At 39.8% G+C, this 18,468-nt stretch overlaps 1 protein-coding gene across 2 annotated transcripts in view; it reads left to right on the top strand.

Moving 5' to 3' along the window:
- LOC138443799 (coiled-coil domain-containing protein 170-like) overlaps nucleotides 1–13,692 on the top strand; it is a 37,761-nt gene extending 24,069 nt beyond the window's left edge. Inside the window, exons 5-9 of one of the 2 annotated variants that reach the window (XM_069596776.1) lie at nucleotides 1,258–1,393; nucleotides 4,006–4,320; nucleotides 11,007–11,234; nucleotides 11,901–12,116; nucleotides 13,433–13,692. In XM_069596776.1, coding sequence (XP_069452877.1) covers nucleotides 1,258–1,393; nucleotides 4,006–4,320; nucleotides 11,007–11,234; nucleotides 11,901–12,116; nucleotides 13,433–13,594 — 1,057 coding nt within the window. In that variant the 3' untranslated portion in view covers nucleotides 13,595–13,692. The remainder of the gene's footprint in view (nucleotides 1–1,257; nucleotides 1,394–4,005; nucleotides 4,321–11,006; nucleotides 11,235–11,900; nucleotides 12,117–13,432) is intronic. The other variant, XM_069596778.1, reaches the window with a different exon arrangement.
- The last annotated feature ends 4,776 nt before the right edge of the window (nucleotides 13,693–18,468 follow it).

Below are 18,468 nucleotides of genomic sequence, written 5' to 3'. Positions count from 1 at the left end.
TATATGTTAGAAGGTAATATATGCTTTTTCTCTGACTTTTAATTGGTAGAAATTTGATGATGATATGTCTTGGTGTGGCCGGCTTTGTATCTATCCTACTCTGGATTTGCAGAATTTACTCAATCTATCAATTGATTTTTTCATCAGGTTTCAAAAATTCATGGGAAGTATTTTTTAAAGTATTGTTTCTATCTCATTCTGTGTCTACTCGCATTCTAAGGCTATAATTACAAGGAATGGCCTTTTGAGTGTGACCTACATGTCTCCAATATAATTTTATGGAATTATATTTTCTCTTAGATAATTCAGATATTTTCTCTGACCTGACCCATATTCGCTAATTCTGTAGGATGCAAATCTTCTATAGAAAAGAATATAGCAAACATGGAAGGTGGACTGAAACTTTAACTTAGCTTCAAGGTAGAAAATATTACCAAACCTATCAATTGTTAATCAAAACAAGAACCAAATAATTAGTTGTTTGTATTTGATAATAAAACAAGTTTTTACATATGCTGTTTTCTATTGTACCATTTCTAATTCCTTACCTTTCTTGAAACTCTATTCAGGGATTCAGTTGAAGAGCCCATGCAGGTGTTACTAAAATGGGAATACAGTTGTCCTTCATCCCTTGTGCCTCAGGGTCTGCAGGGGATGGTTCTAGGACCCCTGAGAGTACCGAAATCTGCACATGCTAAATCCCTTGTATAAAATAGTACAGTATGTGCACATACCCTATGCACATCTCTTGTGTACTTTAAATCAACTCTAGATTACTTGTAATAGCTAATCCTATGTAAATGGTTGTTTGTGTAAGACAAATTTAAGTTTTGCTTTTTGGAAGTTTCTGAAAAAAATTTTTTTGAATCGTTTCAACCCATGGCTGCTTGAATCCACAGATGTGGAACTTGCAAATACAGGCCCGTGGTATTTGCACCCTTGTGGAACCTCCTGATCATCACAATATTATCATAGTAGCAGAGACATAGTCATACTTAAATTTCCTCTTGAAAAAGAGTGGTTTCAAAATTGACTTCTCCCAGGGGAACTACTACAGATTTAACATGGAATCATTCTCTCCATTTCTCTGCCATTTCTCATCTCTTCCTAGAAATAATCCAGGAACTTGCACAGCTCTTTTCATAGGAATACATTTTTACTTGGTACCCATATTTAATTTATTTTAATTTATTTCTTATTATTTCAAGTTTGAAAATTTGGTTTCATGATATTGTTGCCTACCAATATCTTACACAGAGTACATCTGATTGAAAGAAAAAGAGCAGAGCGAAAAGCAGACCTTTTGGAGAAAAAGTTAGCAGGTGCTAACAGATTCACCCCTTATATGAGTATGAAAGAACAAGAAGATCCCTTGGATAGTTTCATGACAAAGGTGAGAACAAATTTTGATTGATTTTTGAAGAAAAGGATTTTTGTTACTTTATGTTATTCCAGGAGATAATTGGCAAATGTTGAGTGGTGTGTTGGTCCTCTTCTTGTGGAGGATAAAAGGAAGCAGTACAGCATGGTGAACTGAAAGCGTTTCTGAGTATGGAGAGAAAGTGCAAGGCAGATCTGAAGGTCTCTGTGATACTAAAGAGGAGGTTAGAGGGAATGGAGCTGTGAGAGAACTGGGAGGAGGTGGTGGTTAGAGAGTGAAATATTGAAGTTTTAAATTTCTGGTATGGGGTAGTTCCTGCCACTGACAAAATCTGGGTTTTGGATTTGGGTATAAGGATTGAATAGGGGTGTAGAAGAAAGTCATTGAAACTGAGGCACAAGGGTCACAAAACTAAACTGGTGGATCATCCACACTGGATATTGAAATCTAGATGTATGCATGAGTTGGGTTTAGAAGGAAGAGATTAGCCTGGTCCCTTCAGTTCAATTCAGTTCAGTTGCTCAGTCGTGTCCGACTCTTTGCAACCCCATGAATCACAGCACGCCAGGCCTCCTTGTCCATCACAAACTCCCGGAGTTCACTCAGACTCACGTCCATTGAGTCAGTGATGCCATCCAGCTATCTCATCCTCTCTCATCCCCTTCTCCTCCTGCCCCCAATCCCTCCCAGCATCAGAGTCTTTTCCAGTGAGTCAACTCTTCGCATGAGGTGGCCAAAGTACTGGAGTTTCAGCTTTAGCATCATTCCTTCCAAAGAAATCCCAGGGCTGATCTCCTTCAGAATGGACTGGTTGGATCTCCTTGCAGTCCAAGGGACTCTCAAGAGTCTTCTCCAACACCACAGTTCAAAAGCATCAATTCTTCGGCACTCAGCTTTCTTCACAGTCCGACTCTCACATCCATACATGACCACTGGAAAAATCATAGCCTTGACTAGACGGACCTTTGTTAGCAAAGTAATGTCTCTGCTTTTGAATATGCTATCTATGTTGGTCATAACTTTTCTTGCAAGGAGTAAGCGTCTTTTCATTTCATGGCTGCATAATAGATAGCAATTCGCAGGATGAGTAGAAGTTTTATGAAGGAATATTGAAGGAGGATGGGAGATGAATTACTGTCAAGGAAGTGGTAAAAGTTTATTCTGAAATCCATAGACTATAATTGTTTATTATATGCATGCTAAGTTGCTTCAGTCATGTCCAGCTCTGCAACTCCATGGGCTGTAGCCCGCAAGGCTCCTCTGTCTGTGTAATTTTCGAGGCAAGAATACTGGAGTCGGTTGCCATGCCCTTCTCCAGGTTTATAATATTCTGAATGTAAAATAAGGTCCATCATGATCCAGTTAATGTGAGGGGTTCCACTTAAAAAATTCAGCAACTACTTTCAGAGTTTAAAGTAATTCCAGTTTTTAATTACGTCTTTCAAGTAATTCACAGTAACACTTTCTATGTTTTTCACTTCTCTGTCAAATTTCTGAAAAACTCTCCCACACCAGTCTGTGTAGCTCTGACCTTTTCTTCCACTGCTCTTTGTTTTTTTTTTTCTGCTACCTTTTTTTCTTTCTTTCTGGGCTTTTAGTGAGACAAACCCATCATTACTTCAACAACTCTAGCTTCCCTTCTATCTTCAAGTTTCACATGACAGAAAGTCCAGAAAGTAAACTTATTTACTCAGTTTTCAGAATTGAAGGTGAAAAGAAGAATTTATAAAGGCAGAATCTTCCTGGGAGAGGTAGGGTGAAGGAACAGTATTGCGTTATCTTCTATTTTTTCCTGTTTACAATGAAAGCAGGGCGCTTACAAGGGATAGGTTGGGGGGAAGAAATGTGACTTATCTGTGGTCTTATATTATCAAAGCTGTTACTATTAAATGATGTTCTATAATCATAATTAAGTCTTTATGAAAATATCCATTTCCCTGCCAACTTTTCACTTAATAGTCTTAGCATTCATTGATGATCCTTGCCTGAATCAGTTATTTTGTTAGGAGAACCAAATGCTGAGCTGTGATATTCTATCATTCCTCCTAAATTTATTAAAGGGCTCTGGTGGCTCAGAGGTTAAAGCGTCTGCCCGCAATGCGGGAGACCTGGGTTCGATCCCTGGGTCAGGAAGATCCCCTGAAGAAGGAAATGGCGACCCACTCCAGTATTCTTGCCTGGAGAATCCCATGGACAGAGGAGCCTGGCGGGCTACAGTCCACGGGGTCACAAAGAGTCGGACGTGACTTCACTTTCACTTCACTTTTCTATATTTATTATCTCAAAATATTCTGTAAACAGCTCCTTCATAAACTGGAGCAGTTGGTTAGCTACTTGTCTAAGTTAAACTTCCTTTGTTCTCAAAATACTTTCTCCATAACATCAGTTTTTTTGCCCTTCCCACATGCCTCCAAAGAGGTATTTTAATACCTCTTGATGTTCTAGTTTACTCTTATGAGTATGCTCTTGTCTCTCTTATAACTCTGTAACTCTTTGTTTCTATAGAAAGCCTTTTCTCCTCAAGTTCTGTATTATGACTATACTTATATTTCAAGAGGACAGAAATAGATGTCTCGATATTAAATTCTAAATAAGAAGTTTAACACATGTGTTCGTATATTTAGGATAAGGATGAAGCTATCCTGGTCAAAAATTTTGAGAGAGACAACACTTTTCACTCTGAAGGACCAAAAGATGGACAGAAAATTTGGGATAAGTGTCAACAAGATTTGATCCGTGAGGAAAAACAAATACCTGAGTTAGACAGACCTCCACGTTCATACAACTGGGAAACTAAAACAGCGCGATCCCACTATCAGAAATTCCTCAGTCAACTGTCTGCTCTTCCCAGCAACAGTGTTGAACCCACACCAGCCATAGGGGAAGCTGTGAAAGGCAGCATTCTGGAGACTGGTGAAAATGAGCAATCTTGGAAGTCTGTAAGTGTATCGACAGATGAGTTCCTCTTTCAAATTAGTTTTAAGATGTGGATTTTCAAGTTAGTCGATTCAGTAAACCTTGTGGCTCTGATTTTACTTTTATTACTATAGTGATAAGAGGGACAAAGATGTCCATTATCTCAATAGGGGTAACATAGTGAGTGGATTTAAGAGCAGAGAGGCTGGGTATGAATTCCAGCTCTGCGATTACCGAATGTGTGCTCTTAGGCAGGTTATTTATGCTCTCTGTGCCTCCATTTTGTAAATTTTGGCAGGAGTGGGAGTGGGTTTAGGGGGATATAGTTTGTGTACCACAGAATGGTTGTAAGGATTAAATGGATTAATACATAATAAATGCTTAGTACAGGTCAGTGTAAGCTCAATGAATGTTAACTTAAAAATAGTGGTGTGGTGAGGATAATGCTTCTGTCATGACCAGACACTGGTCAGTTTAGTCAGCGCAGTGACGTAAATTATCAAGTCAGTCATTTGTGTGAATTTACTGGTCAAGTCTATCAAAAGATTGATCCAGCAAGTTCAAGTAGATATATCTCCTTTATGTTCAAATTATTGTAGTAAAATTTCATCACTCTTCATCCTAACATTCAAATGAAAATAGGTATTGCTGAAATTCAGTGTTAGTAAAACCTGCTGCATGGCAGTGTGCTTATTGTACAGTTACAATCTTTTTACACTCTCTCTCTTAAAATTCATTTACTATTTTATTTCTCAGTATTCACTAAAATGTCCTATTTTTGTATATCAAACCTTTCTTTTTTTTAAAACCAGCTTATACATGTCGAGTCTTCTTAAACATCTTCCCCATTCGTCTATTTAGTAACTTAGTGTTCAGTTCAGTTCAGTCGCTCAGTTGTGTCCAACTATTTGCGACCCCATGGACTGCAGCATGCCAGGCCTCCCTGTCCATCACCAACCTCCCGAGTTTACTCAGACTCATGTCCATTGAGCTGGTGATGCCATCCAGCCATATCCTTCTCTGTCATCCCTTTCTCATCCTGCTGCTGCTGCTGCTGCTGCTGCTAAGTCGCTTCAGTCGTGTCCAACTCATAGACGGCAGCCCAGGGGGAGCTCAGGCTCCCCTGTCCCTGGGATTCTCCAGGCAAGAACGCTGGAGTGGGTTGCCATTTCCTTCTCCAATGCATGAAAGTGAAAAGTGAAAGTGAAGTCGCTCAGTCGTGTCCGACTCTTCACAACCCCATGGACTGTAGCCTACCAGGCTCCTCCACCCATGGGATTTTCCAGGCAAGAGTACTGGAGTGGGTTGCCATTGCCTTCTCTGCAGCTTCCTGCCAGTTACCTGTTTTACACAGGGTGGTGTATATATGTCAGTGCTACTTTCTCAGTTTGTCTTACCCTCTCCTTCTTCCACTGTGTCCACCAGTCCACTCTCTACATCTGCATCTCCATTTCTTCTCTGTAAAGAGGTGTATCAGTACTATTTTTCTAGATTCCATATACATTAATAAACAATGTACTTCTTAATATACTTTTTTGAAAAGATTAGAGGGAAATGAATTCAAAGAAATGACTCTCTAAAGATGGAATTTTAGCTACTGTGTCAGGGAAGGGGCTGTTGGTGAGATTCCTCAATAATTATCTTATAGACCATTTCCTTTTCTATTTTTTGCTTCTCTGCATCTATAAAGTCAATCCTAAAAGTGGAATGGGAATAGGTAGGATGTTTTTCAGGAGATTTTGATTCTATTTCACTACCTCTTCACAGAACTGCTTGTAATACCCATACCCATGCTATACTATTTCTATACCTGCTGTGCCCCAGAGTATAAATTCACTCACTCACTATCGAGTCTGTCATTCCATCCATTCATGCATTCATTGATCCCAGATAGTTTGATCACTCAGTTTTTAAAACCTTCCAGCACTTGGTAAAGTGGTATTGGCAATGCACTCCAGAGCACAAAGATGAATCCAGCTTCTACCTCTGCTCTTGAAAATGTAGTTGACAACGACTCATTTCAACATAAAAATTGTAAAATATATTATGTTAAAATTTAAGAACATATAAACAGCACATGCTTTCCACAACCCTTGAAACCACGCTAAAAGATTTGATGAAAACAATGATAATCTTCTCTAACCTTCTTTCTGCCTATTTCACCTCAGTAACCAGTGTATCTATATCTTCTATAACTATTGCAGTGATTATGGAAATATATGAGTCTATACATATATGTAAATGTTGACATTTTTACAAAATTGGGACTGTACTAGTCAAAATACTCATCTTACTTGATAAGTACTTCATGGTCTTTCCTTAGATCAAAAGATATAGGCTTAACTCATTCCTTTACAGTTGCATAATATTGCATACGATACATATAACTTGTTTAACCAGTTCCCTATTAAGAACTATTGATGGTCATTCTCTTATTCGCACTTTTTATGCCACTACAAACAATGCTGAGATAAGTCTGTTCATACGTATGTATTTCCACACCGGTGCTTTCTCCCTCTACGGTGGGTGTGTGTGTGCTCACTTAGTTGTGTTCTACTTGGCTACCCCAGGGACTGCAGCCCACCTGGCCCCTCTGTCCATGGAATTTTCCAGCAGGAATCCTGGAGTGGGTTGCCGTTTCCTAGTCCAGGGGATCTTCTCGACCCAGGAATTGAACCCGCATCTCTTTGCATCTACTGCACTGCATCCTTTACCGCTAGCGCCACCTGGGAAGCCCCCTCTCTCTATGGGATTGAGTTCTAAATGTGTTCAATTAATGTATGAGTTCAATACAGTGTATGCATATTTTTTTTTCCTTTGGTCGCATCACATAGCTTGCAGGATTTTTGTTCCCTGACCAGCGATCAAATCCAGGGCCCTGGCAGTGAGAGTGCTGAGTCCCATCCACTGACCACCAGGAAGTTTCCTCAGTATGTAAAAGTTTAATGGCTTCCTTGGTGACTCAGATGTAAAGAATCCACCTGCAATGTGGGAGACCTGGGTTCAGTCCCTGGGTCAGGAAGATCCCCCCGGAGAAGGAAATGGCAACCCACTCCAGTAATCTTGCCTGGAGAATCCCATGGACAGAGGAACCTGGAGGGCTACAGTCTATGGGTCGCAAAGAGTTGGACACGACTGCACAGCTGAGCTCACACATGCACGCATGCACCACCTTATTGAATTTACTTATTAAGTCCAGTAATTACTAGAGTTCTAGGGTTTTCTTGACACAGTTGAATATTATATTGTTTCATAGGAAACAATGTGTTTCTTTTAGGTTTTCAACTTATTGCCACTGAGTTACAAAGTAGTGTTTAGAATTCTTTTCATGTTTTCTATATCTATGCATTCTGTATGTTTCTCCTTTCTAATATTGTGTGTTTTTACTTTCTCTCTTTCCTCCTTAACCAGACTTGCCTGGGACATCTATTTTATCTTTCCAAAGAACTAATGATTCTTTCTTATATATACTTTACCAGTTTAGTTTTGATGTATACATAATGAAAATATATGGTATCTTTATTAAATCTATACCCCTTGTTTCTCTTTTTCCTTATGTAAATATGCTTGTTTTGGGGGGGATTCCCTTGTTTTAATTCATAAAAACAACAAAGGCTGTAAATATTCCTCTGTAAGTTGTTCAGTATGATTTTATATAAAGTTCTTTCACTGCATTTTATAAATGTTTATAATTTTCTATTAATTTTCATTTCTTCTTTGAGCTGCAGTTATTTAGGAGAATGTTTTTATCTTTTATACTTATATATATGTATTATGCATACATATATTAAAAAAATTAAATATACCACGAGTCTCCTATTGAAAAGCAGCAGCCCACATCTGTACTTCCACGTATCCTGTTTCCCAGAGGGAACTACTTTTAACCATTTTAGCTGTTGCTTCTGGTAGTAAACTCCATTTTCTTAAACAATTTGCTTATATTGGTGTGTGCTGTGCTGTGCTTACTCAGTGCTCAGTCTTGTCCAACTCTTTGCAACCCCAAGGACTGTAGCCTGCCAGGTTCCTCAATACATGGGGATTCTCCAGGCAAGAATACTTGGGTGGGTTGTCATGCTCTCCTCCATGGGATCTTCCCAATGCAGGAATTGAACCAGGATCTCCTGCCTTACAGGTGGATTCTTAACAGCTGAGTTATCAGGGAAGCCCTTATATTGCTATATCCTGAGTTATTTGTTTTAGACATTATCTGTTGACTTCCTATTATATGATAGATGAAGGTTTATCTCTTTTCCCCTCCACCTTCTATCATCCCAGTATAGCTATATCAGTATTTTTAGCTAAAGCCATAATCAGCATTTACTTCACTATGACACTAAATAATGTTTACAAAATGCCCAGTATTATACTCCTGTGACATTTCCTTTCTTGTAGTAATGTGTGTTTATTTTTCCTAGAGTTAATAGTTTTCTTGTATTTCCATAGGTATAATTTTCAACATTCACTTATTAAATTTTCCCCAATACTGTGTCAGATGATCTTATAATCTACAAAAATCTCCCATTCTTTCTCATCCAGACTCCTTAATTCTCTTGCATCAGTCTGGACTGTTTGCTTTGTGGGCCTGGGCACAGCTATAATCCTGTGACTTTTCTTCTCCAATCTCTTGGTTAGGTTGCACTGTTTACTGAATCTTTTGTCTTCCTTTCTTTTGATTTACTTTCTTATTTTGCTGGGGCACATCTTCTAATAGATTTCTAAGAAATGGTATCTTGGAGGGAAAAAATTCTTTGAATAAATTACAAGGTCTTTTTTGTTGTTGAGGATCAGTTGATAGTTGGGTTTAGACTTTATTTTCACACAGAGATTTGAAGGCATTACTCCATTGTCTTCTGATTTCCAGTGTGTTATTAAGAAAAATGGTGCCATTCTCATTCTTATTCCTTAATATGTTACTTGTTTTATTTTTTAATGGATTAAGACATTTGTAATAACATTTTAAGTAACTTTTTTCTCATTATAAAATTAATCTATGTTTATTAGTTTTGTATGTTTCTCTTTCCTAATAGTATTTTAATTTTCTCTTCCTTTTTTAAAAGTTAAAAAATGTATTTATTTATTTATTATTTTTGGCTGTGCTGGGTGTTCATTGCTGGGTGCAGGCTTGCTCTAGTTGCAGCAGGCAGGGGCTATTCTCTAGTGGTGCTGCACAAGCCTCTTGTTAAGGTGGCTTCTCTTGTTGTATATCATGGGCTCTAGAGCAAGTGGGCTTAGTAGTTTCAGCACACTGGCTCAGTAGTTGCGGCTTGTGGGCTTAGTTGCTCCATGCATGTGGAATATTCCAGGACCAAGGATCAAACCTGTGTCCCCTGTATTGGCAGGCAGATTCTCAACCACTGGACGACCAGGTCAGTCCTCTTTTCCTTCTTTAACCAGCCTTGCCTGGAGTATCTATTTTCTTATTGGAAGAACTAGTGATTCTTTTAAATATATTTTATTAATATATAGTGAAAATATGTGGAATCTTTATTAAATTTGCACCTCTCTGTCTCTCTTTTCTGGTAGTAACTTTATAAAGTACATAATAGTAGAAAGGATACAATTAAAATAGCCACTAATTCTACCACTTTGAGATAACCAGTGTTAACATATAGGTATATTTTACTATGACTATTTTTCATGAATATTTTAACATAACTGAAATAGGCATCGGAGAAGGCAATGGCACCCCACTCGAGTACTCTTGCCTGGAAAATCCCATGGAAGGAGGAGCCTGGTAGGCTGCAGTCCATGGGATCGCGAAGAGTCGGATACAACTGAGCAACTTCACTTTCACTTTTCTTCCATGCATTGGAGAAGGAAATGGCAACCCACTCCAGTGTTCTTGCCTGGAGAATCCCAGGGATGGCGGAGCCTGGTGGGCTGCTGTCTATGGGGTCGCAGAGTTGGACACGACTGAAGTGACTTAGTGGCAGCAGCAGCAGCAGAGATAGGCATAATTTTTCTTCATCCTGCTTCTTTCATTTAACTATATCATTAGCATTTTCTCTTAGTAAGTGTTTTTGAAAACTTGATTTATAAGAAATGTATTAATCTGAATGGAATCCTAGATTTCTAATTTTAAAAAAAATTGGTATGTAACAGGCAACGAAGGTTCACTGTATAGCAGAGGAAACAGTAGTCAATATCTTATATAACCTATAATGGAAAATAACCTGAAAAATAATATATGTGTATATGTATAGCTGAATCACCTTACTGTGCACCTGAAATACTGTAGGTCAACTGTAACTTCAATAAAGTGTATATATTAAGGGAAAAAAACCCAAAAGAAATATATTAATTCTTAATATATGAAATGTATTAATTAATCACATGTAATTTAATTATTTTTTGACATTTGTATTTCTTCATGTTATAAATAATGTTGTAGAGGATATCTTTTTTGCTTGAATCTTTATCTAAATATTTTATTATTTCCTAATCATACCTTATTAGAAAAGTTGAACTAATACATGCTGTCACATGGTGTTTATAAATTGTCTGCTTAACTGTACCCTTGTTAGCATTGAGCCATCACTTTTACTGTCACATTTTATTTTCTGAATTATTATAATGCATATTATAATATGAAAACTATCTTATTTATATAAAAATTAAGTCTATAATTTATCAGTAGATCTGGTATGCTAGCGTGGAATACCATTTAAAGCATAGCTTCTTTTTTTCAATGCTGTTGATTTCTGTAAAGGAAAACTCTCAATCTGAGATTTCCCAGGTGGATGAAGATGGCAAAACATTCAAGCAGCTAGATAAAGACAACAAGCAAGAAACATTACTGGATATTCAGCAGAATTTTCAGACTGTTACAACTCAAAGATTAGAGGAGAAAATTCAGAGACTTCAGAAACAGCTCAGTGACTTGAAATTGTCAAACAAAAATATGAAAACTCAACTGACAAGAGTAAATGTCCTTAAAGTAAGTAAAGGACATGAGGCTTTCAAAAATTCATTTAAGTTTTGTTCTGTTACTGTTTTTGCTGTATGTTTTTCATTGAACTTTAAAAATTATTTTACACCCATAAAATAATATATATAATATTAAACATATAGGATAATAAAGTTAGATGTTGTAAATCCACCACTCATCTTAAGAATCAGAGTATCTTTGGATCTTCATGACATCAAGCTTCTGTCGTAGTATTTCGAAAGTACATTTTATGCCTGAAACCAAAGATGCACTAGACACTTACTGATCAACTTTTTTTTTGCCAGTTTATCAAGAATATTTAATCTTACTGTATCCAGTTATTCTCTATTTCTGTGCTTGATTACCACAAACTAGGACTCTTGGGGACATGGAATGTGTGTTAAACCTCTTTAAATCCCAAATGCCTAGTTAATAAAAGTTCTCATTAACTATTGGTTATTGATGGACATAGTGGAGAAATGTCCTCTTAATTCATAAACTGTGGAATTTTCTTTTTCTACATATCCAGCTCGTAAAAGAAAAAGAAAGAAAAAAAGAAAGAGAGAGGAAGAAAGTAAAAAAGCATGAGTTATCATGCATTAGGCCCGCCTGTTACTTAGACTTCTGAGATCTAATCGTAGTCTTCTCCCTTTCCTACAACCTCTACCCTCATAGGACAAAACAGTTGAGAAGCTCAGGGAATCTCTAACAAAAGTTGAAGCAATGAAAGGGAAGGCAGCTATGGAAACAGACCTGAAAACTACAGTAGACTCTGATGAGCAAGAAGCAAGATGGGATAAAAAGAAGATCCATCAAATGTTAGAAACTGCCACTCCTGAGCTCAGCACAGCAAAGAGCACACTTGAAGAAGTACCGGGAAAACAAGAAGAGGTTTGTTTTCTTTGAATACTATATGAAAATTCTCTAAGTTGAAGTGATAAACACCCACCTCAATTTAGACTGCCCTAACTTAGACAAAAGAAAATTGATTGCCTTGTGGAATCATAGTTAAACAACCGGAGCTCCGAGAAGGCAGAGATGTACCTGGGCTATGGATCAGCACCTGGAATCTTCAATATAAGGTCTTTGTCACCATTTCTTCTTGGCATCTGTCAGTCAGCTTCTGTCTGACTGATAGCCACAGGGTTAGAGTTTCTGTGACAGGAGAGAGAATCTCAAGAAAGGGTCTTAAGAGCCCTGAACAGTTTGGATGTTAGTGCTTTTCTGTTTTCTTCTCATCACAGTTTTGAATGCATATTTGCCGTTTATCTATTCACTTTAAAATCCCTTTAATTGCCGTGCCTTCTCAATTTCAGGTGTTTCTACTTTAGGGTACTTAGGGGGCAGGGTTTACATACTAGGTTTCTTAACTCAATACCACCCTCTTCTGTTGACATGGTGAGTGCAGCTTCTTAAAGTTTACTTAGGAAGTCAAGCCTTTTATTTTGGGGTGGGGTTTATGTGATGTCTGTTTCTGCAGTACTCTCTTGTTTATATAAGTCCCTAATTTCCAGTGCTTGCTTTTTCCTTTTCCTTTATCACTAAGCCTCCTCAGAAACCTTGCCCTCTAGAGCTGCCTTTTCTGCTCTCACATACTTTCATGCACCTTTCTTTTCCTTCCACAGACACCGGTGCTCTGATCCACCAGTTCTCAGACTTGTTTTTAGTATTTCCTCCTTTGTGAACTGTCCCATATCTGGGACACTGGAGGAAACTAGCTGCATACTCCAGCTTGGGTTCTGAACTAGCCTTTGTTAGTTTAGAATATTTATTTCCCCATTTATATGCAGAATGAAGTCTGTGGTAGTCTCTACTTGTGCTTTAGGCATGATTTATGGATGATTTTATCTGCTCTCCTGTTGATCACTATAGAGAAAAGGCGGAGAGATATGTACTTCAGGGACTCTATTACCTACAGCAAATCAGAAGCACCCAAAATAATTACCTCATGAAAAAAAAGCAGCAATAAAATTGTTTATCCTATAAAATTGTAAAATTAAAAACAAATCTTAAAATACAAAAGTAAGTTTAGATTTCTTATAAACGAGTTTTTTTAGTTTAAAAATACATTTGAATGTAGAATATGTTATACTTCATAAAGAAATGTTTAATAAAACTAAATTTCTTAATATTTCATTGTACATAGTAAGGTGATCAAAACTCATGACATATCTTGATTTTGGGGGGTGGGGGTTGGTTCTTTGTAGCTTGTTGACTTTCGAGAAACTATTATGAAGATGTTGGGCTTTAACATGAAAACAGCAGACAAGAAAATCATCAATCACCTAAGGCTTATTATACAAGTATATGAAGCATCTGACAAATCAAAGATGGCTTCTGAGAGTGAGACTGGACAAGATAATGAATAAAGAATTTCTGCCAACAATAACTCACAAATATGGACATTTCCTCTAGCATCTTGAGTATGGTTACATTATGAATAAAATGCATTTGAAACTTGGTTAAATCTGTTCTCTCCTTTGATATTTGGCAATTCACTTTTCTTTGTTGCAATCATGTTCTGTACATTTATTTGTGGTCTGGTCTGGATTGTTATTATAATGTATAGTGTCTAATTATATTTATTAACTGTATTTTAAGCAGAATTAACCCTTAGTTAGAATATTCATATCTACATTAATGGCTTATGTCTAGAATGAATGGTTTTTTGGGCTCTGCCCCCTTATGAATCTAGGTAAAGTTACAGCCTATAATCTGAATCTATTTTATCTATTTGATTAACTGAGAGTTTGAAAATCAGATATGAAATGTTGAAAGGTAGGAAACTGATTAAGAATTATTAATAATGTACAAGACTATATTGTTTATTTTTCTTAGTTAATAGTGTCTGCCAGTGTTTTCCTAATTGTAGATAGATCTCTAAGTTAATGATGTTTTAATATATATTATTCCTAAATTTTACTTAGAACAGGAAACTGTTCATCTTACAAGATAGTTTTAGATTTATCCAAGATGTCCTCTGTAGGAACAGGTCAGAAGCTGGACAGGCCTGTGGACACCCAGTGCCTGCTGTTGTCATTTTAAAAGATCTGTGGAGCTTAGTTTTAGAGGGATCTTCAGGGTGGAAGAAGTGACATTACACTGGACCTTATAGTAGTTTTGGAAGAAAATGATTCTCTTGAATACTCATTCAAGGAAAAGATGAGTGAACTTCTAAAATGCTCACATCCATGGTTCTCAAATGTGTGCCAAGTCACTCTGGAATACCACAAGATCTCAGCATGCCATGGAGCATTTAAAATTTTAAAGGGAAACTGACATTTGACACTTGTCAGGAAAGTACTTCAACTATTAGCTCCTACTAGCTTATAGTTTGAACACTGGCTCACTCTTCATTCCTTTTGATGATATATATTTTTAATAAAAACTGCCCAGGGCTTCTGAGGACTTTTGAATTTGTCGCCAAATGGGGATCAGCAGTTGGTGGTATCACTACCAAGTAAGGTGATTCCAGGATCCCTGGAGGCAATGTAAGAGGTTCACTTACTTTTTTTTCTGAAGAATATCCTTAAGGAAAGGTAGGGACACCCTGTGCAGAGCCTCCACCTACAGCCCAACCTGCCCAAGCTCTAAGAAAACCACCTTCTTATTCAGGATTCTCCCAGGGTCAGTGGTCGGCGGGTCTGTCGGGTGACTGCTCCAGCCTCAGCTTCTAAGAGCTGGAAGGATAGCACAGCCCCATGAGCCTGACAAGCTGCCGGACCCCTTCCTCCAGCTCCTCCTTTCCGAGAAACTGCGAGTACTACCAGATCCAGGGTCAAGTTCTCCATGAATATGAAGAGTGGCAAGGTCTGGCAGTCTCAAAGAGTCAGTTCATAAGCATGTTAAAGAAAATTCATCTTTAAGTACAGAGTCCTTAGTCTTAAGGCTCCTTTATGAATTGTGTTAATAGAAACTTCAACCACAGAGCATTGTATAAGGTCAGCTATATAAGCTCTGAGCGGAGGAGGGAGAGGAACCCTTCCAGTACCTGGAACAAGTCTTTTCTAGAACTGCTTTTGTGACCAAATTGCTGCCACTCTGTTCTTTAACAAGAAATGAATTTAGACTTAAGGATTTAGACAAATAATTTTCAACCTTCAAGATGCAGCAAAATTATCTAATTTAAAATAATACATTTTCTGGACCTATCTGGAGATTCCAGTTCAGTGCATGTGGTGTGGGGTAAAATATGGACATGTTTTCAAAGCTGTTTAAGTGTATGAATTGGAAAAGTTTGGCAGTGTATCAGTTTCCTACTGCTGCAGTTAACAAATTATCACAAACTTTGTGGCTGAATCAAATGTTTATTATTCTACATTTCTGGAGGTCTCAGAGCTATGTTCTTTCTGGGGAGGGGAGAGAATCCATTTCCTTATCTTCCCCAGCTTCTAGAAGAATCCCACAGGCTATGCTCATTGCCTTCTCTCTTCAAAGCCAGGGTCTTGAGGTTTGCCAAGTCTTTCTAACACTACTATTTCTCTTATTCTCCTTCTGCCTCCCTCCTCCTCTCTTAAGGATTCTTTTGATTGCATTAGGTCCATCTGGTCAATCCAGAATAAAATCCCTGTTTTAAGGCCAGCTGATTTGTGAGTTCAGCTCCAGATTCCGGGCATCCCCGATCGTGGCAGAAACACTTCCGGGCCAGTTTAACGGAGCTTGTGGCCATATAAGAGCCAGCAGGTACAGCCACCAGGCACTTACTGCCCGAGGAAACTTCCTCACTGCAAGGCGCCTGTTGTCCTCTTCCCAGAAGGGCTTTTAGTGCCCCTTCCCTACTCTGCGGAGAAGGCAATGGCACCCCACTCCAGTACTCTTGCCTGGAAAATCCCATGGGTGGAGGAGCCTGGTAGGCTGCAGTCCATGGGGTCCCTAAGAGTCGGACACGACTGAGCGACTTTCCTTTCACTTTTCACTTTCATGCATTGGAGAAGGAAATGGCAACCCACTCCAGTGTTCTTGCCTGGAGAATCCCAGGGACGGGGGAGCCTGGTGGGCTTCCGTCTATGGGGTCGCACAGAGTCGGACACGACTGAAGCGACTTAGCAGCAGCAGCAGCAGCAGCAGCAGCAGCAGCAGCAGCAGCAGCAGCAGCAGCAGCAGCAGCAGCAGCAGCAGCAGCAGCAGCAGCAGTCCCTACTCTGAGCCTTTGCAGCGCTCCAACACACCCTAGCGACAAGTGCAGCTGCAGAGGCGACTTCACCTTACAGTGCAGCATTTCTACTCAAGATTCCACTGGGGAACGAAGCCAAACTCTCTCTCCAACGCGTTCAGTTCAGTTCAGTCGCTCAGTCGTGTCCAGCTCTTTGCGACCCTATGGACTGCAGCACGCCAGGCCTCCCTGTCCGTCACCAACTCCCGGAGCTTCCTCAAACTCATGTCCATTGAGTCGGTGATGCCATCCAACCATCTCATCCTCTGTCGTCCCCCATTTTCCTCCCGCCTTCAATCTTTCCCAGCATCAAGGTCTTTTCAAATGAGTCAGTTCTTCGCATCAGGTGGCCAAAGTATTGGAGTTTAATATTCAGGACTGATTTCCTTTAGGATGGACTGGTTGGATCTCCTTTGGAACCGTCCATTCCACTACAGCGCCTGCGCATTCCTCAGCTGCTGGACCGCCGGAAGCATTTGTTTTTGTGGTTATTTCTCTGTGAAAGAGAAAAGAGGGCGGGGGAGATACGGAGCTGATGATGACTGGCTGAAGGAAATGATTGGCTGGTGGAAAGACCATTCCAAATCGCACCTTTGTGTAGGAGGGGAACCAGTTGAATTGTGAATCAGCCTAGAATCCAGCCGGTAGGTGGCGGGGCAGGGGGCGGAGTCGAGGAGCCGGCTCGCTGGAAAGCAGTCTGGCCGGCACTCAAGGGCAACGTGGGCTGCGGGCGCAGGGCTTTTCTTGGAGGGTTCTGGCCAGGCTCTCTCGTGGGGAGCTTCAGAGTGTGGGGCTGTATCCAGCGTTCTCGGGTCCCGGCACCCTCAGACTGGTGTCGGGGTCCCCAGCCCGATACTGAATCGGAGGGTCTGGGTGGTGCCTCTGACTGTTGAGAGAGTCTGATACTTGGCCAGGGTTGAAGCCCAGCCAGCTGTTGCCCGCCGGCGGAGCTGGAACGCTGCGTGATTTCCGTCAGGGTTCTAGTTAACCCCAGGTTGGCCAGTCAGGTGGTCAGCTTTGCAAGTCTTGGTTTTGTCCTATCCCTCACGCAGATCTGGGGTTAGATGCCACGTGACCAACGAGAGCGGACACTTCTTCGTAGGCGTCCACACTCTGGAGAAGTGAGATTGGGCGTTTGCATAGATAGCAGGGCTGGAGGACTGGGGAGCAGTGCACCGGTCCTGCAAGTTGAGTCCGTTGAGTGCTGTCTCTGCTTGAGGAACTTGGCTGGTTTCTTGGGCGCTCAGATTACAAACGGTTACCTTGATACAGTTATGTAATTTATTTGTTACTCTGATCACGTTGCACCAAATATCTGGGTTTCTTTTACAGACCATTTCTTCAGTTCAGTTCAGTTCAGTTCAGTCGCTCAGTCGTGTCCGACTCTTTGCGACCCCATGAATCGCAGCACGCCAGGCCTCCCTGTCCATCACCATTACCCGAGTTCACTCAAGACTCACGTCCATTGAGTCCTTGATGCCATCCAGCCATCTCATCCTCTGTCGTCCCCTTCTCCTCCTGCCCCCAATCCCTCCTAGTATCAGAGTCTTTTCCAATGAGTTAACTCTTTGCATGAGGTGGCCAAAGTACTGAAGTTTCAGCTTTAGCATCATTCCTTCCAAAGAAATCCCAGGGCTGATCTCCTTCAGAATGGACTGGTTGGATCTCCTTGCAGTCCAAGGGACTCTCAAGAGTCTTCTCCAACACCACAGTTCAAAAGCATCAATTCTTTGGCGCTCAGCCTTCACAGTCCAACTCTTACATCCATACATGACCACTGGAAAAACCATAGCCTTGACTAGACAGACCTTAGTTGGCAAAGTAATGTCTCTGCTTTTGAATATGCTATCTATGTTGGTCATAACTTTTCTTCCAAGGAGTAAGCGTCTTTTAATTTCATGGCTGCAGTCACCATCTGCAGTGATTTTGGAGCCCCAGAAAATAAAGTCTGACACTGTTTCCACTGTTTTCCTGTTTATTTCCCATGAAGTGATGGGACCGGATGCTATGATCCTCTTTTTTTGAATGTTGAGCTTTAAGCCAGCTTTTCCATTCTCCTCTCACTTTCATCAAGAGGCTTTTTAGCTCCTC

Source organism: Ovis canadensis, chromosome 7 (assembly GCF_042477335.2).
Source record: "Ovis canadensis isolate MfBH-ARS-UI-01 breed Bighorn chromosome 7, ARS-UI_OviCan_v2, whole genome shotgun sequence".
In the NCBI taxonomy this organism is placed as follows: Eukaryota; Metazoa; Chordata; class Mammalia; order Artiodactyla; family Bovidae; genus Ovis; species Ovis canadensis.
The sequence above is the reverse complement of the archived record's forward strand: the minus strand, read 5'-3'. Positions and strand labels throughout refer to the sequence as shown.